The sequence below is a fragment of the Zalophus californianus genome, chromosome 11, assembly GCF_009762305.2.
Source record: "Zalophus californianus isolate mZalCal1 chromosome 11, mZalCal1.pri.v2, whole genome shotgun sequence".
Classification (NCBI taxonomy): Eukaryota; Metazoa; Chordata; class Mammalia; order Carnivora; family Otariidae; genus Zalophus; species Zalophus californianus.
Window position 1 is genome coordinate 15,902,139 of NC_045605.1, and position 24,270 is coordinate 15,926,408.

General features: G+C 59.6%; 1 protein-coding gene across 1 annotated transcript in view; it reads right to left on the reverse strand.

The window, feature by feature from the left end:
* Window positions 1-1,168: 1,168 nt before the first annotated feature.
* The window catches only part of NECTIN1 (nectin cell adhesion molecule 1), a 63,662-nt gene continuing 40,560 nt past the window's right edge, over window positions 1,169-24,270 (reverse strand). Inside the window, exons 2-6 of the mRNA XM_027580797.2 lie at window positions 17,063-17,413; window positions 16,241-16,543; window positions 15,462-15,579; window positions 13,999-14,150; window positions 1,169-5,445 (exon numbers count right to left, since the gene is read on the reverse strand). Of these exons, the coding sequence (XP_027436598.1) occupies window positions 4,898-5,445; window positions 13,999-14,150; window positions 15,462-15,579; window positions 16,241-16,543; window positions 17,063-17,413 (1,472 nt within the window). The 3' untranslated portion in view covers window positions 1,169-4,897. The remainder of the gene's footprint in view (window positions 5,446-13,998; window positions 14,151-15,461; window positions 15,580-16,240; window positions 16,544-17,062; window positions 17,414-24,270) is intronic.

Here is a 24,270-nt window from a genome sequence, read left to right on the forward strand (position 1 = left end):
TTCCAATATATTAATAATGTAATTAAGCATTTATTGCCTGCACAAATTAAAATTTAACTTAAACGGACAGCCTGGAAAACTGAGGAAGTGACCACTTAAACAACCAATTTGCATCTCATTCGAGAATCAGCATCTAAACAGTCTAGGGTGCTGGTGTGGCCTCCCAGCGAGGGGCCCAGCCAGCTACCAACAGCTGCTGGCTTCTTCTCCACGCCTGATTCCCCGATTCTGCCTGCCCCGGCCTCCCCACCCCACCGCATCCTAGGTGTGGAGGATGGGCTTCACCCCAGATGAGCAGGAGGGCTTTCTGCTAAGTGGCCACCTTGGCCTCCAGCATCCCTCCCCCCTTTCCTCAGGGGCCTACGGTGTGGATTTCAGTGGAAGGAGATGCTACTGGTGGTAACAGGGCGGGGCGGGGGGTGAAGCCCCTGCCACTCCCACCCACTACCGATTTGTCCTGCATTCCAGCTCAGGAGATGGGATGCAGATGGTGCTGGAGTTTGGGGTGGGGGGAGGTGACCAAGGAAGGAGGAGCCCTTCCCTGCAACCAGCGGCTTCCCCTGCCCCCGCCGCCGGAGAGATCTCTGGGAGAGAGCTGGTAGGGGACAGGTCCTGGCAGTCTCCTTGAAACAGAAGATGAAAGGATCAAGCTCCCCATCTCGCCCCTGTCCCCAGTGTGTCTGACACGACAGGTGTGGCACTGCTGGTTTCCCCCTCCAAACGACCGCAGGAAGGGACCTGGCAGGAGGGAGCGGGACAGCGGGCGAGAAGGGGGAAATGGAAGCAGCCTGAGCTGTGCTCCGAGGCTGTGGGGCAGGAAGGCAGGGGCTCGGGCCAGCTGGCGGGGGCGGGGGGGTGCTGCCTCAGCCAGCGTCCCCAAGGCCTCCTCGCCTGTGCCTGCCGCTGCTGCCCACCGTGGTCCCGTGGGTGGGGCTTCGGGGCAGCTTGGGAGCTGGGGTGAGGTCTCAGGCAGGCCCCCCACGCCCCAGGCCGGGCTCCTGCAGGGGTCTGCGTCCTCACTGTCCCGGAGCCACCCCGGGCGCCGGCTGGAGGCTCCTTGCCCTTCCCTACTGTGCCGACCGGTCTCCAGCCTGACCCTGTCCCTGCGCCCACGGCGTGGCCACCGCGGGGAGGCGAGGAGTGAGTGGCAGAGGCAACCAGGGTTGTTTTAAACACTTTATTTATAAAAAAGTACATTTTTTTTCCTCAGTACATTTTTCAACCCATCATTTTTTTTTTATACAAGTAAAAGGGGGTGATGCAAACACCCCCCGGTTCCGAACCAGGAGAACCTGCTGGGCCGTCCCTGGGACCAAAGACGAAACCATGACGAAGAAACTGAAGGCAAGGTAGCGCGGCGCACTCAGAGGTGAGGGGTGGCAGCTTCTCCTGGATTTTGTTACCGTTTTATACAAAAAGAGGAAACCACTGTTTTCCGGCCCAGAATCCTGTTCCTCACAGCAGGAGTCGGAGAGCAGTAGCACCTGGAGCAGGGGTGCCTCTGGCCTTCCAGTGGGACAGTAGCAGCGAGAGGCCCCAGGGGCCCTCTCAGGGCCTGCTCCCCCCCGGGGCGCCCGAGGCCAGAGAAGGGCTCTCTGTAGGCGCGGGGGCCTGGGAGGGTCCCGCCTGCTCCTTGGTGGGCGCGGGCTCCTGGTGGAGAGGTCCGTCTGGGGCCCTGGAGGCCTGTGAGCACCCTCCTCCTCCCGGGCCTCATCCACCTAACACGATTCCCGATTCCCGATTCCTCTGCTTGGAGGATGGCAGAAAAAATTATTGCACCAGTGGCTGGGGCACGTGGGAGGGGGCTGGCAGAGGGGGCACACGCCCGGGGAAACGAGGCCCCCGTGAGTCTCTCTAATGGCCTGAGCGCTGGGAATTCACCTCTCCCCGTGGGGCTTTCAGCAGGATCAGCCCAGCCCCCCCTCCCGAGGCTGCGCATGCGCACCTGTGCCTGCGCCGGGGCACCTGTGCTTGGGTCTGTTGGAGGGGCGTGTGCCCCGCGTGCGTGTGGACTGGGCCTGACGTGGCTGTGCGTGCCTGCTCGTGATCACCGATCCCACGCTGCTGCTTTTCAGCTCCTTCTGATGGAAGGGGACTCAGATGGTTTGTTTACACATTAGAACATTATCAAAATCTTAAAGAAATGGGGGAGGTTAGGGGAGGGGGGGCAAGAACAGGGAGGGTAACAAGAGGCAGGGTGACAACTGGGGGATGCCTTGGCACAAGGAATACCAAGTTTATTTCATTTCCAGCAAAGGCAGAAGCTCAGCTCAGGCTGGGGGCATGAAGGAGAAGCGGAACGTCCTCATCTCTCTGCTGGGCCAGACCTCCCCTTTGCCAGTGGGCTATGGGGGCGCCCAGCAGCAGGGCCCACCTTCCCGCAGACTTGGGGCACGGAAAACCCCACCTTTCCAGGCCTGAGTGTGGACCCCTGCCTGCCTCATGCCTACCTTCGGCCCCCGAGTAGCAACTGCCCTGCTGGGTGTGCTGCAGGGTTCTCGGACAGGCAGGAGCCTCCCACATGGCCCATGCATGTGGCATGGGTCCCAGTTTGTGCTTTGCTTGGGGGAAGGGTATGGAGGTGTCTTAAGGGGGACTCAGTGCTTTGGCTGGGCCCAGGGGCCCTCCTAAGTACATCATATAATGAGGAATAGGGGGTGGTAGTGTAGGATAAGGGAGACACGGGGAAGAGTTCTTTCAGTTTCATGGTTTCAAGAAGACAGAGAATGCCTCCGGGATTTCCTCCTGCCTGGGGGCCAGGAGACCGGACAGAAGGGCCAGAGTGCCGTGAGATGGGATGGGGCAGTGATGTAACATGGAAAAGGTCCTCTGCCCTGGGGGAACACTAATACTGCTAGGAGAAGCAGCCCAACTCCTCTGCCCGCCTCTGCCCTGCAGCAAGAAAGACCCCAGCATGTTCTTCCCCAACTCCACCCCATCCAGCATCCCTAATGCCAAGAGAGGAGAGCTGCCCCAGGGCTGGCATGGCTTCAGACTTCTGCTACGTGGCTACTGGGCAGCCAGGGCTGGGGCGAGGGCAGTGGGGGCCGGGTGAGGGTGGCCCAGCTGGTGGGCCCAGGGTCGCCAGGGCAGAGACAGGGCTGGCTGGGGGTTCAATAGCAGCACCAGGGAGGGGAGCGGGGTGGTGGTGGCTGGGGGCTGGGGCTCCCTTGGGAAGCCTATGGCAGGTAGGTCAGTGCCCGTGGGGCACAGAGTGGTCTGCTTCCCTTCCCCCCCCCAACACTTGCCATCCCACAGAGCCCCTGACAGCCTGGGCTGAGTTAACTGGAACCCTAATGGGCAGGCATAAGCCTGCCTCTCCCATCCCAGGGTCTTTCCTATCTAGAGAGCTGGGGGGACCAGGGTGAGCAGATGGAGGAACTGAGGCACTTTGAACTGGGGGGACTGGAGAGGGCTGGGAGGGGCCTTTCCCCCACTGTACAGACAGGAAGCCCTCGTCCTGGGTGACTGATGGGAATCCAGAGCCCCATTCAAGGAGGGAATCTGTAACTCAAAGGGAAAGCTTTCCCAAGGATCCCCCACTCCCTCCCCCTCCCAGAATGGAGACCAGGTATAGCTGAGCCAGGAGTGGAGAGTGGCGGGCAAGGGCTTCTGAATCAGGATTCCTGGCTACCCTACTGCCCCTGTACTTTCTGGCAAGCCCAGAACATCTGCATTGGCCTTGGAGGGTGGGGTACCAGCTGCACTCTTCAGCATCTGTATTTGCAAAACTTCTACCGTTGACTCCCTTCCGCATTGCCCTCTGTGGTGGTACTCAGTCACCTCTGACACCAGGACATCCTAGGGACCCCAGCCCTGACTCCCCAGGAGAATCAAGCTAGCACTTGACAGATAAGGGAGAAGTCTGAGAAACTCCCCTGCCGAAAGAAGCATTTTAGGGCCAGCCTGAGCTCCTAGGATAGAGGCTCCAGGGGGCTCTGGTCTCAGCTGTCCCCGGAAACTTCTGAAGGTGTCCCCATCCTCAGCTGGGAGGGGGAGAGGTGGAGCAGAGAGGGGTGGGCCCCGGCGGTGTCCAGCCTGCAAGGGCATGTGACCCCAGGGGAACGAGGGGTGGACATGAGTGGTGAGTGTGCATGTAGGTGTCTGCGTCATGTGTTGGTAGAGGCATATGGGAAGCGTGGGCCAGAGTCCACCCGGAGCCCCAGTGTGTGGGGAGCAGATAGGGGTCAAGAGGAGAGACACACCAGAGCTGGGCCAACTTCACTCTCCGTTGGCCAATGAGGAAAAAAAATGTAAAACCAACCTCACCGGGAAAACACACTGCCCAAGGCCCTGGGTGGGGACCTCAACTCCATTCACGTAACAAGACGACCCTGGGTGCTTTGGAGAAGTACCTCCCTGCCTCTCGGGTGCAATGGCTGTCTAGACCGGGGGTCCGAGCTCCCGGCTGCTCGTGGCAGGGAGGACTGGGTTCCCTCTCCCTGGGAAAAGAGCAGCATCTGGGGATGGGGTGGGGCTTTTCCCCTGGGAGCCCCCTCAGCCCTCCACCCCGGAAAGGACACAAACAGATTCCAGTGTTGGGAGGTGGGGGAGGGCTGGCTCCCCAAACCCTGGAGGGGCGCCCAGGTACACAAGACGAGAACAGGGCTCCCCGCACAGAGGGCAGGCGGAGGGCCAAGGGAGGAAAGGAACAGCAACACCAAAGCCCACAGTGAACACAACAGCATGGGGCGGGCCAGGGACGGGGAGGAAATCAAAACCAAGCCAGGTCGCATCTGTCCTGGGCTCCCCGCTCCCCAGGAGTGTGGGGCTGGCTTTGGGAAGCTGGGTGAGTCTCTGTGGAGCTCCTGCAGGAGCGGGCACGGGGATGGGCAGGGGGCGTGCGGGTGGGGGCTGGGGAGAAAGGGGCGCAGACAGAGGCTCTGGAGGGAGGCAGCTACACGTACCACTCCTTCTTGGAAATGAAAGACCCGTCGTTCTGAGAAACCATGTTCTCGGCCAAGTCCAGCTGCTCGGGGTCATACTGGTAGCCCAGAGTCCGGTCCCCGTAGCCGTCCTGACGGGCCTCCGCCTCATCCACGGTGAAGTAGGGCCGCTTGGCGTCCTCGTCGTATTTGGGGTGGGGGCCGCCCACCTTGCGCTCGCCCCCCCCGCCGCCCTCCTCCTCCTCCTCTTCCTCATAGCTGCTCCCGCCCAGGGGCCCGGGCTTCTTCTCATCATCCGAGTCGTCCGGGTACTGCAGGTTCTGGGCCATGGGCGGGTGGTGCTGGGGGATGCCCGCCTTGCTGTAGCCATTGCCGTACACATGCTTCTTGGTGCTGTAGTCGCCCTTGAAGGTGTGCCGGCGCCGGCGCAGGGCCACCACGATCCCTCCGACCACGATCACCACCAGCAGGATGCTCCCCGCCACGCCCCCAATGATGGCCGTGGGCACCGGCCCTGCGCGCCGCCCATGTTCGGGAGGAGACGGGGTGTAGGGGAATTCTGGGGGAGGAAAAGACATGGAGGGGGACAGTGTCAGTGTCTGCTCCTAAGGGGGACTCGGCAGGGGAGGCAGGGAGGGAGGCAGGGGATGGAAAGGCCAGGAAGCGGGTCCAAGGCCCAAGGGCAGCTCAGGTTCCACAGGCTCCTCGGCGCCCCGCCCTCTGGGAGCTGCCACCCCTCGGCGCCCCACCCCTCCGGGGGCCCTCACCCCTCTGGGAGCCGGCAACCCTCCAGGAGCCCAGTGCACCACGGTGTTGTAGGTGTTGTAGGTGGAGCGAGAGGAGAGGCAGAGAGTGCTGGAGCCCCAGAGCCTCCATGCCGGCCTTCTCCTTGGCTGTGGTGCCAGCCCACCCCCGACCCAGTGTCCCCTAGCTGCCAGTCACCGTCCTGGCACCCCATGACATAAGTGTGCTATTACTTTCCATTCAACGCACAACAGGACGAGGCTTAGAGAAGTTGAACAACTTGCCCGAGACCACCAGCCAATGACGCAACATCGGTTCTTTTGCAGGGAGAGCCCGTGTGAACGTGGTAACCCTGTGCCGGACACCTGCGGGTCACTGGGCGCCCCACGTCTGATTTCACCTGCTCCCCGGGGTACAGGGAAGAGGACAGGCTCCCAGGCTGGTCTCAGTGATGCCCTGGGAGTGCCGGAAACCAGGGCTGTGGTTCTTGGCTGCGGTCTGGCCCCGGAGGGTAAGGTGGGTGCCAAGGGTGCTGGCAGCCTGGGCTAGGAGCGGAAGATGCTCGGCACAGCTGTGCAGGAAGGAGGTGCGAGCGCACGTGAGTACATGGCCATGATCACGCGAACGCACGAGGGAGCTCGTGCCGGAGCACACCCTGGCCCTCGTGGCCAGCCCGCATGCCTGTGCTGATGTGCCGAACGCGTGTGTATAAACGTGCACCCCGACGACAGGGTGGAGACCAGGAGGCAGGAAAGGTGGAGAGAAGAGAAAAGAAGCGGGGGTGGGGGGGTGGGGAGGGAGGGAAGGCCGGGTGAGGGAGCACCTGTGCTCTGGTCAGTGCTGCCCTGACCCTCTCTTTCTCCTTACAGGGGGACTCCCTTGCCAGAGGCCAGAGTGGGGGGAGGTGAGGCTGGGGGAGGCGGTACCCAGCACCACCACAGGGTGGCACCGGAGACCACGGCTGGCCGTGGTCAGGAGGTGCTGGTGGGCTCGTGGGCAGGTTCAGGGCCAAGGCTGCCCGGCTGTTCTAGGTGCTCTTCTCTCAGGCCCAGGTAAAGGTGTAGGGTTTGGGTATTTATTTTTCTGGTCTCTGGGAATTGGTTCCTGCCAGCTTGATCCCTTGAATGAGCATCACCCGCTCCAAGGGAATTCTGCTCCTCCCGTGAGCCCGTTCCCTCCTCCCGAGAGGAAGCCAGCCCCTGTGTGGGAGTGGGTGGGGTGCTGCCTGCAGCAGGCCGGAGCAGGGCAGAGGCTCTAGAAGGGGAAAGGACTCCTGGGAGTCTAGGCTGGAAGGGGCTAATGAAAACACAGAGGCCCAAAGAAGGGGAGGCGATGTGCCTGCAGTCACGTGGCTGAGCAGGGACCACCCAGATGCTCCTGTTCCTGGCCTCTCCACATGCAGGAAGGAGTTGGCAGGGAGAGGGCACAACCACTTGTCACCACTGTGTCCTCAGCGGAGGTCACCGAGTGACTGCCCAGTAAGTATTTACTGAGTATTTGTCCTCACCGCCTGTTTCCAGAACAGTTTCCCTGGAACCTCAAGCTTCTCCTGCTTCACCAGGTCCCATCTGTTTACTGCCTTTAAAAGGGCTGCACACCTGCTCACCACGAAGTGGGAGCTGCCTCCACAAGGCGTGGCCAAAAGGCAGCTATCGGGAACCCAGCCTCCTCTGTACTTTCACCCTGCCGGCTACCTCCTCCGTTCTCACTCTAGATCTGAGTGCTCTCTCTTTTCTAACCTGCCTCTCACTTCGCCCATCCACCCATCCATCTACTGATCTATCCATCCACCAATCCATCCATCCACCTATCCACCATCCATCCATTCATCCACCTACCCATCCACCAAGCCACCCACCCATCCTTCTACTTATCTATCCATCCGTCCACCTACCCACCCATTTACCCATCCAGCCACCTCCCCAATTAACAAACATTTATGGAGCATCTATTTTGCTAGTCACAGGATACAAGAAACTCACAGCCTATCTAGGGAACCAAAGGACACCCTTAGGGACAAAGCAGCATGCAGACACTCAAGGGCACTGGCAGAGAAGTGCCTCAGGAGTGCAGGGGAGGGAGAACACTGTGGCCTGGAGTTAGCAAAGGCTTCTTAGAAAAGAATTCTTGAAGAATGGCGAGGACTTGGAGAGGCCAAGAGAGTAAGAAAGGCATCCACATGGAGGGACCTACCTTTCCTTTCAAATCTTCCCATCAAATCTTGCTGACTCTTCCTATTCAATATTTTGTCACTTCATGCCAGGTTTTACGGTAGTAGAGTCCTGAATCTCCCACCTCCATTTGGTCTCTGTCCCCTTTTATTCACTCTGTCCAGAGTCACCAGGTTAATTTCCACTGTGTAGACACTACCATTCCCTTTCTCAAAGAGTAGCAATGATGTCCCCAATGCCCGCTGGACCGTGCCAGTCTGGGCTCCAGAACTCCCATCATGCCACTTGATCTTGGCTTTGGCTAACTCACCATCCTCGCTGTCCACGTTGATTCTTTACCGCAAGCCTTTGCTGGTGCTGTTGGCCCTTCCAGGAATGCCCTTCCTCATTCCCTTATGCCCATTTCTGTTCCTTCAAGTTTTCGAATGGCTACAATTCTTTTTTTTTTTTTTTTTTTTTTTTTTAGGAACGAGGAGAGGGGTTGGGGAAGTGGCAGCCTCATGATAATCTGGGACTGTTTCTATTCAGGCGTGTTGCAGTTGTGTGCAGTCTAAGTTCCGTTATATTTATTTTTATGCTTTCTGTGACAGCAGAGACCCAACGAAAAAATAAAGCTCTCCAACATTTTACTGGACTAGACTGAATTTTTTGGGCCCCACTAATCCCAGTATGGTAGAGTTTGCTGTATTACCTGTTTCATGAGAGCGGCTTATGTCCCACATTAAGTCTGTAAATCGAATTCAAGAGTAAATCTAGAATCTGACCACTTTCTACCATTGCTCTGTGCCTACTCCATCACCTGTCACCTGCATTAATTTTTTTTAAGATTTTACTTATTTATTTGAGAGAGAGAAAGAAAGACAGAGAGATTGAGAGAACGTGTGGGAGGAGGGGCAGAGGGAGAAGCAGGCTCCCCACCCAGCAGGGAGCCCGATGCAGCCTCGATCCCAGGACACCGGGGTCATGACCTGAGCCGAAGGCAGACGCTTAACAACTGAGCCGCCCAGGCGCCCCTGTCACCTGCATTATTGCAACAGCTGTCTAACTGGCTTCCCTGATTCTACCTTTTCCTTCTAGAGATGACTTTGAACATAACAGCCAGAGAACCTCTTAAATCAGTTTAAAATGGCCACATGACCTGTGCCTCTGCTCCCCACCTCTGATTTCATCCCTCGCTTTCCTCCTGGTTCATTCTTCTCCAGGCTTCCCCAGGGCCCTTGCACAGGCCGCCCTGCACCCCGGCAGACACTTCCCCTAGGTGTCCCATGGCCGCCCCCTCACCTCTGTCAAGGCCTGACTCAAACTTCTCACCGAGATCCCCTTCTCGCCAAGGCCTTCCTTCCCTGACTGCCCTATTTCAAAGCGCAGCTCACGAACCCCGCCCCAGCCCTTGTGACCCCTTCCTTGGTCCTGCTCTTCTTTGCTCCATGTCATTTTCAAAATGACCACGTGATGCTTCCGATGTATTTCCTCTGTCGTCTGCTCTGTGTCCTTCTGTACTAAAACACTCACTGCAGAGGGACAGGGACTTTGGCTCATTGATGTATTCCCAAGCACCTCGCCTGCCTGGCAGGTAGCTGGAGCTCAGGAATATTTGTTGAATGAATTCTGTCGAGGCAAGGCTTGTCTTAGAGGTGAGCCTCTGTGTGTCTTTCCCCTTTAGGTCCTCCTGTTTCACTTTCCTCCCCCCTAAGCCCGAAGGAGGTTTACTCTTCCCTGGGGAACTTTTGGGACCAAGGGGAACCCTGGTGCGTCCAGGTCTGCCTAGAGGTAGAGGATGGCGGACTTCAGAGTGCAGACGCCGGGTGAGGGTGCAGAGGGAGGAGACAGGAGGGCCTAGCTCACTGGCGAGCAGAGGCGGCTACTTGTGTGGAGTGGAGCACTGGTCCTCTCTGTCCTTCCAACGGTCATGCTCAGCACCAGCAGCAGAGCCTCAGGGGCCTTGGCCGACCGGGGAGAGAGCAGCTGGGGCATGGGGTCCCTCCCGGCCTCCCTCACATCGTCTTACAGAGGGGGCATTCCCCCTCTGTGTGGGGGCGCCCCCATTCCCGAAGGACTGCAGCCTCCCCTCTGGGCTGGTGGGTGGGCCGGGCCCCTGGGGGCGGCAGCGGCTCGGCATCCCTTTGCCACTGTGCTTTCCTGACTGAGGTGGGTGGGCCGGTAGGGGGGCTGGGGACGAGGCTGGGGTGGAGGGGAGGCCAGGGTTTTCGTCTGGAGCCAGGCCCCGGAGGAGGTTTGGGGTGGAAGAGAAGGTAGGGGCTTGCTTCGGACCCGAGGCTGGAGCTTCGGCAGGCAGGCAGGAGTGCTCTGGCCCCGCGAGGGGGCCGGCAAGCTGGGTGCACTACGCCTGCTAGGGTGTAGGGCGGTGGCCGCAGGCCTGACGTCAGGCTCTGGGTGGCCCTCTGCTTCTGGAGCGGCTGCTGGCAGGCCACCGGGCAGGGACCCATCAGGCTGGAGCAGAAGCCAGTCCTCCCAGGAGCCCGGATGCAGCTGCCTGCGCACTGACAGCCCAGCGCACTGCCATTCGTCAGCCTGCAGAGAGGCACGACTGCCCACGGCACAGCCACCCACCCGTCTGCACACGCAGCATGTGGACAGGTGCCCACCGGCTTGCCAGCACACGTTTACACGCTCAGAGGCACGCTACCTTGCAGGTTCACACACGCTCTCCGTTCCAGATGGACCCCGAAGCCCCACCAACACTTGGTGACAAGAACTCCCAGTCTAAGAGGGAGACCTATTACCTTCACCCTCCCGTGGTCATGCCCAGTGGATGCGCCCGGGACTTCACCGAAAGCAGGGACTGGGGCAGATCCCTCCCTCTCTGCTCCTCCTGACAACCCCAGTCCCAGGGATAGATGCTGCCCCATTTGGCCTCTTGAGTCTGGTCAAGGCCACACCCTGAGCACCTCTCCCTACTCTCTGCATTACCCCCAGAGGGAGAAGGGAGGGGAGCTCACTGGTTTGTTGGGGACTCCTGGGCTAACTCCATGAAATGCTCCTCATGGGCCCGGGTGAGGGCCCCAGGCCCCGTGGACATGTACGCACAAATTCTGGTGAGTCTGTCTCCCTATCCCCATGGCCGCGGCCCAGGCCTGCTGCTTCCCACCAGGGACCCCCTCACTGTACAGCCCCTAACTGGCCCCTGCTGCCATCCACACAGCCTCTCAAATGCTTGTTCTAAGCCCCCTGCCTCACCACGCTGCTTCTCTGCCGAGAACCCTTCAGAGACTCCCCTTTGACAACACAGAGAAAGCCCCACTCCTTCCGTTCCTGCCTACTTGGCTCCCACCATTTTCCTCCCACAAGCTTCCCCTGCCGGCGAACCCCCACCCTCCATCACTGCCCACTCATCCTTGTAGGAACAACTCAAGTGCCACCTTCCCCACCTTCCCCTTCCCCACCACCCGGGGCCCCGAGAAGCCCGAGCTACCGTGTATCGGTGCGGGTGCAGTGCCCCGCACACGCACGTGCCTTTGGCACACACCCTGCTGCCCGCCCCCTCCCCCTCCTGCCCCAGCTGTTCTTCATTTTCCTCTCCAGATGCGCCCAGGGCAAAGCTATTACCCGAACGGATGGCCAGGATGAAAAATTAAATTTCCACTTATCCGTCTCACTCATGCATTCCCTCCTGGCTAGCGGGGCTTGGAGCCCAGGGCATGGCTGTGTCCCTCGGACTGGGCCCCCAGAGAACGCGACAGACACTAGCTGATGCAGGATGAGGGCTGGTGGCGTTGGTGGCTGCTCGGAAATTGTCCGTGAGCACAGGAACACACAGCTCTGAAAAGGCTCAGGCTTTCTGGCTGAGCCCTCCAGAGGGGCTGCGAGATCGTCCCTCCTTCCCTCGGGATGGCCGGCGGAACAGCTCCTGGGCCCATCAATGATTCAGTGAGTGTCATGCTTCCCTGGCTTCTGCCTAACTGGGCTGGCAAGAGGAGTGTCCTTACACAAGGCCCTTCTCACCACCCACGTGTGTGACTTTGGTTGCCACCCCTGCCCCGCTCTGTGCCTCTGGGGAGCACAGGAGGATAGGCTGTGTGCCTCTTCCAGTTGGAGCCCTGGGCAGCTTGGCCCCCCCTCCCCGCCCACAAGGCCAGCGAGGCCTGACCACAGATCCCATGAGAGGAACCACTGCAGCCATCAGCCCCCAGGAGACGGCCCGCCTCCACAGCGGGCTTCTTTCCTCTTTGTTCTGTAGCCCAGGCCTGGGAAGTGCCCCCTTCCCTTCCTCCCTGCTCCTGGACCTGGTGTGACTCCCTGAGGAGCAGCCCTGCACTCCTGGGCATGCTGCATCCTACTGAGCACTGGGAGAAGGGATGCCCTGACTTTGCTGTCCCAGCCCTTGGGTAGCACCACATGGCCCCATAAGCCTAGAAGGGCCTCTGACTGGTCCACTCATGCCAGGGGTACCGGGCGATTGCTGCGCCCAGGTTTCTTGGCCTCCTCCCGTGATTTCCCAGTCTGCTGTTTCCCCAAAGAGCCTGAGTAGTGGAGGGCGATGGAGTAGTGGTGTCTGTGGTCCACCTCTGGGGAAGGTACCCCCACCCAGGGAGGGCTCGGTGTGTGCGAGCTACTGGAGCATGTAACTGGCCAGAGGTAAGGGTGATGATCTCTGTATTACAGTCTGAGAGAAGAGCCACACGCTGAGGCCCGTCTGTGTTGTCCCTCTAAGGACACGCCTCGCTGGGGCATGGTCACGCTCCCTTACCAATACTCCTCATCCCCGTCTGCCCCTCGGCCTGTCGGCCAGGGCTTGGGCCCCTGTGAGGCTCCCACTGAGCTTGGCCCACATTTGCTCCAGGAGGGGAGAAGTGTGTGATTCTGCCCTTCCCTCCGCCCCCCCCCCCCCTTAAACCTTAGCCTGGAGGATGGGCTGCCTTAGCTTTGCCCAGCTCCACCTCAGATGCTGCTACTACCTCAACCAGTCAGAGAGCCAAGGGCAGGGGGTTGAAGAGAGCGGCAAACGACCAGTGACTCCCCCTTCCCCAGTGAGGGCGTGATGGAACGGCCCCTACGGCAGGTCGGTGCAGACCCCGGACACCGTCAGGCTGCTCCTTAGGCAGCTGTACCTGGAACGTACCCACAAACGAGGTCTCCGACGTCTGAGACACAGGCCCAGAGCTAAGGCCTCTCCAGGGCGTGCCCAGGTCCTGTGCCTGCCATCCAGTAAGCACGGCTCAACTTCCTACACTCCCCAGCCTGGCTCAACATCTCTCTGAGGTCACTTCCCGCGCACGATGCGCACCCCCGGCGTCACTTCCTGTCCATCTCGGCAGCAGCATGACACCACTTCCTGTCCCGGGCGGTTCTTTCTGTCACTTTCTTATCCTGCGACCAGCTCAGCTACAATATTAAAGCCACCCCCTCTTCCGGCTGTGAACTCGTGATGGCAACTGTACCCCTCTGTTGGCTTGTTTTGATCCTTCCATTAATCATGATAATGATAGAGATCGAGATCATAATCACAGAGCATGGGCCATTTATTGACAGACTGCTGGTCTGTGCTAGGTACTCGGCCCACATTTTGTAAATTCTGACAAGCGGCCTTCCAGGCACCTCGTCTTATCCCCATATCCCGAGCACCGTCCGCGTCCCAGCTGTTGGACACTGACGTCCGTGGCTCCTGTCGTGGCCCATGGGAGGCCTCCCCCAGAACATCCTAGCTCCCGTGCTTCCTCCCTTGGCCCCGAGACGTCAGGGGGCCGAATCTCCTCATCCGCACTGACACAGAGAAAAGTGCAGGGAAAACAGCAATTCGGTCGAGGGCACACGGCCACCAGGGCTCCGGGCCACCTCCGTGTTTTCCCTCCTGTGTCCCTGCTGCCCCCGTGGGCTTCCTGAGCTGCAGGAACAGACGAGCTCCACCTGCCAGCATCACAGGACATGGGCAGGCTCTACCACCGCTCCCCACTGTCCCCCGACCCCCAGAAGCATTGCTGCAAATGGCACTTACTTCTTCCCGGCCGGAGCCTCCCTCTGACCCCTCTTTGATTGGGGGTCACCCTGTCTCACACATGGCCTTGTAACAGAGAAAAGAGAAAAGCAAAGCAAGGCCAATGGCCAGAGCTCAAGGGGGAACCGGAGGAGAAAAGAGAAGACACAAACTCCCTGCATGACACGAGCCAAAGGTGGGGAACGTCGGCAGTGGAGGAAGCAGTGCGTGGGGCAGAGTGGCCGGGCAGGGGGCAGCTTCCTACCTGTGATGTTGACCTCCACCTGGCCCGAGCGCGTGCCGATGGGGTTGGTGGCCTCACACACGTAGGTCCCTGCCAGGCTATAGTTGATGGGCCCCCTGAAGAAGAGGGTTCTGTTCTGGGCCTCCACGCCCTTGGGGAGAGAGCCATTCAGCCTGGGGGGGATGGGGAGACAGGGCAGAGGGTTAGGACTCTCCAGCCCAGAAGCTGCCTGGGTGTCACCCACCTGCCTCCAAGACTCCCAGCCCTTTTGCTGAGTGAATAATGGGCAGGGTCTGTCTTGGAAGGAGGACCAACAACCACAACAATAATCTCTTGCGTTTCACACTCGATGGTCCCAGCACTGAAACGCAGACAGGACAGGAAGGTACTTGGTCCCACGGAACAGATGAGCAACTCTAAGTTCGAGGTCAAGGAACACAGCTGTAAGTGACAGAACTGGAGTCCTAGCCAGGTCTTTGACTCCTGGCACAGTGCTCTTCCGGCTACTCCTGGTTTCTTAGGTTGCTGGTTTAACAAGCTGCTCAGGTAACCCCCATGTGGAGGAATCGTGTTCCATTTCACTATCTCATTGTCTCGCTGGACATATCACAGGCCTTTTTCCTGGGGAAACACAGGGTGACTTCCTCCTGACCCACGGAGCTACGATTCTGTTGGACCCAGCAGTTCCCAGGCGCACACAGCTGAAACTGGCAAGCCGGCCCTGGCCACTTGCACCTTCCAGAAGCACTTCTGGTTCCAGAAGTGGAAGGAAGGTGAGAACTGGCTGGGGCATGCTGGCGCCTGCTACCTCCAGAGAAAGAGTAGACACAATGTGGGCAGCCAACTCCTGGCCATCCGCGTCAACCTGCTTCTTGGCTTCCCCACGCCCGTCTTTCTACGTGTTCCATCCGGCTCTTCTCTGGGAAGAACCTTGGCTCAGGCCATCAGCGTCGGCGGGAGGGGCGGACCGGACCCTTTGAGGGCCAGGCTCAAAGACTGGGAAGCCAAGAACCAGAGGATGGGGTATGGCACAAGCACGCCATGAACACAGGCATGCTGGGCTGACGGCTGCCCTCTCCTTGAGAATCTGGGGGTGCTGGAGAGAAGGAACGGGAACAAAGAAAGATCTGGGATGCTCCAGAAAGCCAGCTTCCCTGGGGACACCTTGATAAAAATAAATACCGGGGGCTGGGGTGGGAGTGACTCACTCAAGACTGAATCACCAAAGGAAAACGACAAAATTCTTTTATTAGGGAGAAGAAAGCAGAGGGATTATGAGGGAATCCCCCTTTGGCAGAATGGTTTGTCCCGCTGACCCTGCTGCTGTCAGATGTGGGGGTGCTGTGTGTGGCCCCTCGCGGCCCCTCCCCTTGTCGCTGAGAAACCTGACCGTAGACCCTACTTTCCTCCCCAGTGGGGTGGGGCAACTCCCTGTGACCAGCCAGGTACCCTGCCGGGCTACCGGCCAGCCCCAGAGCACTTACGTGGTCCAGTGGTACTCGGTGGCTGGGGGGTTAGCATCGGCTCTGCACGTGAGCTTCACGTCCATTCGCTGTAGGTACCAGTTCCCATCAAACCCCTCGATGGTCACCTCGGGCTCATCTGTGGGGCAAGGGATGATGTTTTGAGAAGGGGGAGGTCAGGAGAGCAGGACTTGGGGTGAGGGAGCCTCGGACAGGGAAGGGAGGGGGGAGAGCAGTGACATGGAACCAGCTGGAAGACGGAGAGAGAAAGGGGGAGGGAGGGGATCATGGACCCTCAGGGCAGCAGAAGCAAGGGGACTGAGGAGGTATGAGGACAGACGAGCCAAGGGAGGAGAGGGGGGAGGAGGGGGGGAGGAGGTCAGAGGAGGGGGGAGGAGGGGGGGAGGAGGGGGGGAGGAGATGAGATGGGGAGGAGAGAGGGGAGGAGATGAGATGGGGGAGAGAGGGGGGAGGAGGTGGGGGAGGAGATGAGATGGGATAGGAGAGGGGGGAGGAGATGAGATGGGGAGGAGAGGGGGGAGGAGATGAGATGGGGGAGGAGAGGGGGGAGGAGATGAGATGGGGAGGAGAGGGGGGAGGAGATGGGGGAGGAGAGGAGGGAGGCCGAAGCACCCCCAGGGAGAGAGAGGGAGGGGGAGGCTAGAGGGGCCAGAGAAGGAAGGGGCGGGGGAGAGCGGCGGGAGAAGCAGAGGAGGAGGGAGGGCTGGTGTGGGTGGGTAGTGGGGGGGGGGACAGCGGTGCCCACCCCAGGAAGCCGGCCCACACCGTGCCCTGCTCACACTGCACGTTGAGGGTGAGGCTCTCCCGGAAGCGGTCCATGTGGTAGTTGACGATGCAGGCCAGGGACTGCTGGTGGGCTTCCCGGCTGGGCACCAGGCGGTAGCGGCTGATGACAGTCACCGTGCCGTTGGGGTTCCGGATCTCCTGGTACTCCGCTTCGCCCTTCAGGCGTGTTTCCCAGGACACCACGCTGGGAGGCTTCCCATTGGCCGAGGTGCAGGTGGCCACCAGGACCTTGTCGTCCTGCCCCTTCTTGGCTCGAAGCACTGCCTGGGTACCCTCTACCCAGTTGGTGGGTTTGGCTGCGGGGAAGTGGAGAGCGCCATGGGACCAGCTCTCCTGCCTCGCCCAAGGTGTGCGGGTCCAGGACGTACCCCTGGCCATCCTCACCTCTCAGCTGTGCACTTCTCCCGGGACTGTTTCACACCTGACCTACGTCCTCCCTGCTCTATGGCTGGTACCCGCTTCTGTCAAGCAGAGGCCTTCTTGGAGCCTCGGCCTGCTCAAGGACAGTGGCTCATGCGGCTCTTCTCCTTACCGTGGTGTCTGAAGCTTCTGCTTGCTTCTTGGTCACTCACAAAGCACCTTGGTGGGGTGGGGGGGGCGCTCCAACCTGAATCCTGATCTTCAGCTCTGTCCAACAGCTAAGGCCCTGCCCCCAATCCCTAGTGAACTGTGGCCCAGCCCGGCTGGAAGGGACTGGAAGCGCCATGTGAACCCAAGCAGAACGACGGGGCCATCGAGGCACGCGTCGAAAATGGCCAAGCCCCAGGCCCCAGGCCTCTGCACGAGCAGGGAGGGAGGGGGTTGGGCCAGCTTACCCATCACGGTGAGGTTGAGCTGGCTTTCTCTATTGCCGGCGGGGAAGGTGGCGAACTCGCAGATGTAGACTCCCTCGTCGTCCAGCTCCAGGCGGGAGAGGCGGATGGTGCCGTCGGTGAAGGAGGGCCGCAGAAATTCCACGCGCTCGCGGTAGGGGACCAGCACGGAGACGCCCATGGCTGGGTTGTAGATGGCCACATTCTGCTTGGAGCCATTGGTGGCCTTCTGCCACGTGACCTGGGTGATCTTCACGCCGGGCAGCGGGTTGGCAAAGCTGCAGTGCAGCACCACATCCGTACCGATGAAACCGTACATGGAGTCGTTCACCTGGACCACCTGGGCGTGGGGGCCTGGGCAAAGGAGACGCGGGCGGTGGTCAGCGACAGGCGCGGCCCCCCGCCCGGACTCCAGGGGCGCTGCTCCTTCCTCTCTAGCAGTATTACTCTTCCGAAGCTGATCATAAAAATAGTAATTGCTTGTCATAAAAGCACTCTGGGCGATACTGAAAAATACTGAGAAGAAAATGGCACCACTCGGGATCCCGCCACTCAGAAATATCACTGATAATCTTGCAGGAAATATCCTCTTTTACTTTCTTCTCTTTACATTATTTCCCTATATTTCTCCGCATGACCATCTTTTCTTTTCCTCACACCGAGGGAGAATCACACACCGTACGTACTGTTCCGCAAGCTGCCTTTTCACTTGGCGATACATTGTGGGTACCGCCTCACGGCAGTAAATACACGCCCCCACCCTTGTTTTTGATGAGGAGGGTCGAGTGCACTGTTCTGCTGGGAGCCACCAACCATATCACCTTCCTGGGCCTCAGTCCCCTTCTGCCAAATGGGGCATAAAATCCAGGCCTCCACCTCACGGGGCTGCTAGGAGAACCAAATGGGACTAAGGAGAAAGTGTGTCAGGAGACAGGAAGGGCTGCCCACATGGCTCACGGTGGCCACCATCATGGCCATCCCCATTAGGTCTTCTCCCTTAAGGCTGAGTGCCCACCCCCTGGGGGGACATGGCTCCATCCCCTCACCCAGCCAGGCGGGGAGAAGCAGGTACTGCACAATCCCCTGGCTCCCGGCTGCCCCTAGTCTAAATGTCTTGGCATTTGACATCCCCTGATCTATATCCTGCCTTGTTGTCCACATCTCTCCATTCGTGATGCCCTCCAACCATGTCAGCCTGGGCCCCTCCTCAGAACACGCCATGTTTCTATGTTCCCTTCCTCCCTCTCTTCCTCCTCCTAACATTCCTAGACTCTTGCTCTTGCACTTCCCTAGAAGGCCCTAGAAGGCTCTTCTCCTTCTCCACCGATGGATCTCCCACTCAGGCCACCCCCTTTGGGAAGCTTCACAGACCTTCCCCGAGCCCCCTCTGTTACAGATCTTTTCTGCCTTGGAACGTGGTCGTTCACGCCTCTAGACTTCTCCACCACAGTGGAATCTGTCCTTTCCCATCACCACATCTCCAGTGCCCAGCCCAGGGCCTGGCACACGGTAGGTGCTCAGTAAGTATTTGTTGCCAAATTGCAACGGAACCCACGAGAATAGAGATTTGCAAGGAGGAGGGAGTGATCAGTGGCATTGGATGAATGAATCAATTCCCTCTAGTCTCCTCACCGATTGTTTTATTCCCACTAGAAGGGCTTGTTTGAGCTTTGCCCTAACCCTGAACTCGGGGCAGCCATCCCCTCTGGTGGGTCTCTCCAGGGCTCATTCCTGAGCTCTGTTACTGGCTGTGCCTCTGTACACTTTGTGTTGTCACATCCTTACTGCACTCCACTTATTGAGCACCATCAGTACTATCTTTTTTTTTTTTTTTTTTAAAGATTTTATTTATTTGACAGAGAGAGAGACACAGCGAGCCAGGGAACACAAGCAGGGGGAGTGGGAGAGGGAGAAGCAGGCTTCCCACGGAGCGGGGAGCCCGATGCGGGGCTTGATTCCAGGACCCAGGGATCAGGACCTGAGCCGAAGGCGGACGCTTAACGACTGAGCCACCCAGGCGCCCCCCATCAGTACTATCAATGCCAGGCCCTGGACTGACCCAGAGGCAGGGGGATGGCCTCAATGGTCCCCCAAGGGAGCCTGGGGTTCAAGACTGGAAACTTGGGGCTCCTATTTGCCCTTGCATGATGGGAGACACAAAAGCAGGGCACACTCCTCTGAGGGCTTGGGAGACCATGGCAGGTGAAAGCTCCTTCCCTCAGGAGGGTACAGGCATGTCTCCTAGGTCCCTGCAGTATCCTCTGTGTTTGATATATAAAAATGCATTCAAAAATGCTTGCTGAATAAATAGGTCTTTGGCCCCTTTGAGCCAGGCCCTTGCCATGCTCTGGAAGCTTCCCTGATGTTCCCGTATCACATGCCTGTTCACGACCACACAGACCCTTCAAGGCCCCCCCTGGGGTACCCCACTCCGTCCCCTCCCTCTGTCTTCTTGGCCAGTCTGTGGGGTTCTGACATGTCCCTGGGCAGAGAGCACTGCGGGCTGGCTGGAGTCCAATGGAGGAAGCATCCATCAGGGAGTCAGGAGAGTTGGGTTCTGCTCGGCTCCATCTTGAGCTGGCCGTGGGACCTGGGCCAGTCACTTACCCCTCCTGAGCCCTATTTTCCTCCTCTATAAGGAGCAGGCTGGAGTCCCCCAGTCCAGCCCCTTCTGGCCCTGAGTCTGAGTCCCTGAACTGCAGCCCGGCCCCGCTGGGGCCCCACCCCAGAGAGAGTCCCACGGTGAGGTCAGTGCGCCAGCCAGTGCTCCTGCTGACTGGCTAGCTGGCAAGCAGCTAGGCCCTAGGCCCTCCCAGCAGGGTAAGCGGGTGCTCCCTCCCCCACTCCCCAGCCTTCACTCACCAACCTGCTGGAGGCTGCCCAGCAGCTGAGATAATGTGGGTATAATTGGGGAACTTTCACCACACAAAACCAGAAAACAGGAAAAGCCAGTTGGGAGGGCTTGGGCCATAGGTTGGGGGTGGGGGCACCAGGAACCATCTAGGGATTTGTGTCCAGGCACGGAGGGGCCTATAGTGGGACACAGCCCACCAAGCCTGCCTTGACCCCATCTCCTGTCACTCCTCCGCAGGTGTGAGGACAGGCAGAGTTCAGCGCCTGGCATACATGCTACCATTCATTTGCTGTATCTTCAGCAGTGACCTCACCCTTCAGAGCTGTGAATACCAGGAGGGAAGACCGCTGACAACGGCCTGGGCGTGGGGGCGGGGCGGGCGCTGCAAGGGGCTCGGGCGCCCCAGCGGCCCTGTCTTGTCTGGCAATACCTAACCAGACCAAGGCAGCCCTCCCCATGCTAATGTCTGTTTTGGGGTTAAGGCCCCTTCTCCTCTCCAGAGGCAGCCCCATGGGGGGCCAGTGAGGAAAGTGCCTGGCACCGCCCACTCACTGCGCACAAAGCCGGTTGTCCTGGCCCTTGCTTCTGCCCTACTGATGAGTGGGCAAGCCAGAGTGCGGGAGGACCTCTAAGGAGCAGGCCGACTTAGTGTGATGTTGGCCTCTCTGTCCACAGTCCACTGGGCACAAGGGAGCTCTTTGGGTACAGGGTTTGGGGTCACTCCCTGCTCCCAGAGTTCTGGAACTGGGAGGGGCTGGGGACACTGGCAAGGTCTGAAGACCCTCCCTTCGCCCTCCACCCCACTCCAGGCTTAGGGACCCAGAACCCCAGCTTCTGGCTTGGGGCTGTCAGTCTTGGCCCAAGGATGCACGGTTGGGGAGATGCCCCTCGTTCTTTAGATTGGGCAGACTGGGAGGCTTTCGGAGAGGGGGGCGCACCCCCAGTGGGGTGCAGTGAATGGGGCAGTGGGGATCTCCACTGAAAAGGCAGAGAAAGGGCTGGATCAGGGCAGTGACCCAGGAAGAGGGCCCTCCTCCGTGCCGGAAGAGAGGGAACATCAGCCTCGTCTGGAAGGCTCAGGAGAGGAGGTGCAAACAGGAGGGCAGGCCTGTCTAAGCTTCTCCACCAACCGCTCTGGTCTCGATGACCTGGAAGCTGGTGCTCCTGTCTCCCGACACTGCCTGAGCTCCTCCCACCCTCTAAAGGGTTGTTCCATCTCCTCCCGGCTTCGGGCAGTAGGTGGGCTCCTGAAGAGTCAGACAGCGGGGCTTTGCGTTCTCCCTCTGTCACGTCCGAGCTGTGAAACCTTGGGCAAATGACTTGACCTCTCTGTGCCTCAGTTTGCACTGAGGCTGCACATCTGTAAGATGGGCCTAACAGTGGTCCCTACCCCGTGCAGTTGTTCTCAGGAATTCAGCGAGTACATGTGAAACTGGAGAGCTTGGCACACTTAGGACAGAATTAAACGTGCAGTAAATGTTAGAGGACCTCATCACCACCACCATCACATCTGTATCCTTTCCGCTTTCCTGGCATATGTGTCTAGGGCGTTTCCCGGTGTGTGTCCCCACCGGCTCCCGGCAGACTGTGAATCCCTGTGTGAGAGGGAAGGCACAGGTTTGACCTCGGGTTGAGCTGACCACACCACGGCTCGCGGGCGGGATCCAGGGCTCGGAGACTAGCCCGCTGACTTTCTCTGGTTCCCCAGGCCGTCAGGGCTGCTCCACGCAAGGCACTGTCTGTCCTTCCTCACAGGCCCGCTCTTACGTGAGAAGTGGGGGCTGTCCCAGATGTGGGAACCGGGACCACTAGAATGGTAGCGTCCTGGAGGCTCAATGGACCATGTAATGCATCATTTTACAGAGGAGGAGTCCAGGGTCCAGAGGGGTTGGTTCACTTGCTCGGGGACGCAGACGAGCATAATCCAGCCGGGTGTTCTTCCCACCCTGCCTTTTTATAAGGGGCTCCCAGTCTCAGTCCAACTCTGCAGGGCATCATTCTGGCTGGTGTCCCTCCCAGGATGTGATCTCAGAGCCTCTCTTGCTCCTTTTGATAAATGACAGGAATACCAGTTACAAAATGCAGTCACAGTGCTTGCAGGCCACTCTCCACTGGGCTTGGTGGGTGGGGGTGGGGGGCAGGAGGCTGGGGGCCAGGGGTGAAGCCCAGTGGGAGCCCGGGTGGGGGTACCTGCAGGACGTACAGAGCAGGAAGGAGCCAGAGAGGTGGGAGTGAAGGGGAGAGATCCCGGGAACCCCTGCCCTCGGTAGAGAGGCTCGCGTATCCCAGGGTTATCAAGCAATGTGTTTTTCTTTTCCTGACCTCAAGCACTGCCTATATTCTCCCTGACTACCCTATGAGCTCCATGGTCTGGGGCCCGTGCACAAGTACCTCAGTTTCCCCATTAGAGCTCAGGCTGGGCAGCTGGGACTGCCTTCGTGGCTTCCCAGAAGTGCTGAGCCAACAAGGCAGGCGTCGGGCCGGCCCCCCGAGACGTCACAGACCTGTAAAAGCCCCGAGCTCAGCAACAAAACACAAAGGCTCCTCAGTTGTGGCCGACAAACCTGCTCCCCAGGGCCCGGCCTGCCTGCCCTGCCCGCCATGGAGCTAATCCGAGGCTGAGGCCATGGGTTCCCACGCAGTGGGGTGTGGCCCAGAATGGTGGGGCACTCTGCTCCCTGTACCTACCTCGAGCAGTTTCTCTTCCCACCCTTTGAAACTTCAGACCCCTCTCTCCCTGGCCAGGCAGGCTGGGACTGGGCCCATGTGGGCGGGTGAAAGGGGAGGGAATAGGCAAAGAGGGGGTTCTGGGATTTTTGGCACAGGCCACCTCTTCTTCTGCCCCCCACCCATTTCCGGAGACTCGGCCTGGGTGCCCTCAGTCGGGTAGACAGCAGGGGCAGACCTGGCCCGGAGGAAACTGGGGCACACTGGGGGAGGAGCACCGGACTCCCCACCCAGGGCCTCTCTGACACCCAAATCCTTTGGGATCCATCTCTAGGGATTACCAGGGATCTCCTTCCCCACCATCACCCCAAAACTGGCAGAAGGGAAGAGGACATCCGGTTAGAAACCAGCTTAGTGGTAAGTGGGAATGACTCACCTATGGTGGGGGGGGAATAGGGCCTCCAGCCGAAACCCTGCTGAGTCAGCACAGTGACCTAAAGGTTATAGGGCCCCTCCTCCCAGTGCAAGCCACTTCCCCAAATGTCAACTCCCAGGGCTGGCCAGCTCCTCACTTTCCGATGCCAAGGCCGATCCACCTGGGGGACCGACTGGCAAGGAAGGCGGTATGATCAGGAGGGAATCCCCTTTCTAGGGCCCCTCCTCTGGGAAGGTTTTGCCAGTCAGTGTTACCCAGACCCAATCGTTGTGCCAGCAAGAACCCACATAAGCAGGGTTCTCACTGAGGTCCTTTGAACTTGTCCCATCTCGTATCCATGCCCCAGGCAGATTTCCCCATTATTCGGGAGCTCCCAATCTACCCTCCAGACTCTCCTCCCCGCCCAGGACGGGGTCCAGGGTGACCCAGGTCAGAGGGCTCAGTGAGGACCCAGAAGCAGCAGCTGACCCAATCCTTACCCCCATACCCCTAAGTCACCCCTCACTGAGGCTGAGCGGCGCCCCCCCCCCCCCCACTGCAGGTGCTCTGCCCGGTGGGAGTGGGCCCTGGGGACTCTCTCTGGGAGCAGTGCCTGCTGGGATGGCTCCAGGAATCCTGGGGCCTTGAGTCCCTGCTGCATCCACCTTGCCAGCAGAGGTGATAACATCCCATGATCCCACAGTCAGGGGCTAATTGCTACTGTCCAAACCCAGGCGCCTCCACCCCTTATTTGGGGTCACAGAAACTGCCGATGTTTTCTTCTTGGCTGGTGCCCCCCCCCCCCCAACTCCCGACACAGAGCTGGTTAATGATGGGCTGTGGGGCTGGCGCCGGAGCCTTGGGCGGGTGAGCACAGAGCGTGGGAGAAGAGGGGGCGCGGCAGCCTGGGAAAAGCCCCGAGAAGGTGCCTGGGATCTTCCAGACAGGCTGGGCCGGCCCGCTCCCCAGCGGCGTGGAAGCGCGGGGTTGTGGTGGTGGCAGTGGGGGCTGCTCTGGCAGGTCCCATCTCTCTCTGTGAAACCTAGCAGGACAGGTTGGGGGACGGGGATCAATCAGGGAGAGGGTTTTTACCCTCTCCCGCTGAGGAACCAGTGGCCAGGGACACCTGGATCTCTCCTACAGGTCTGCTGCCTGTTGGCTGCCCCATCCCCAAGGCCAGGGGCAGGGCCAGTCCTGAGCAGCCCCTGACTCCACCTGGACATCCTAGGAACAGACAGCCCCTCTCAGTGCTGCCCCTCTCCATCTCTACCTGTT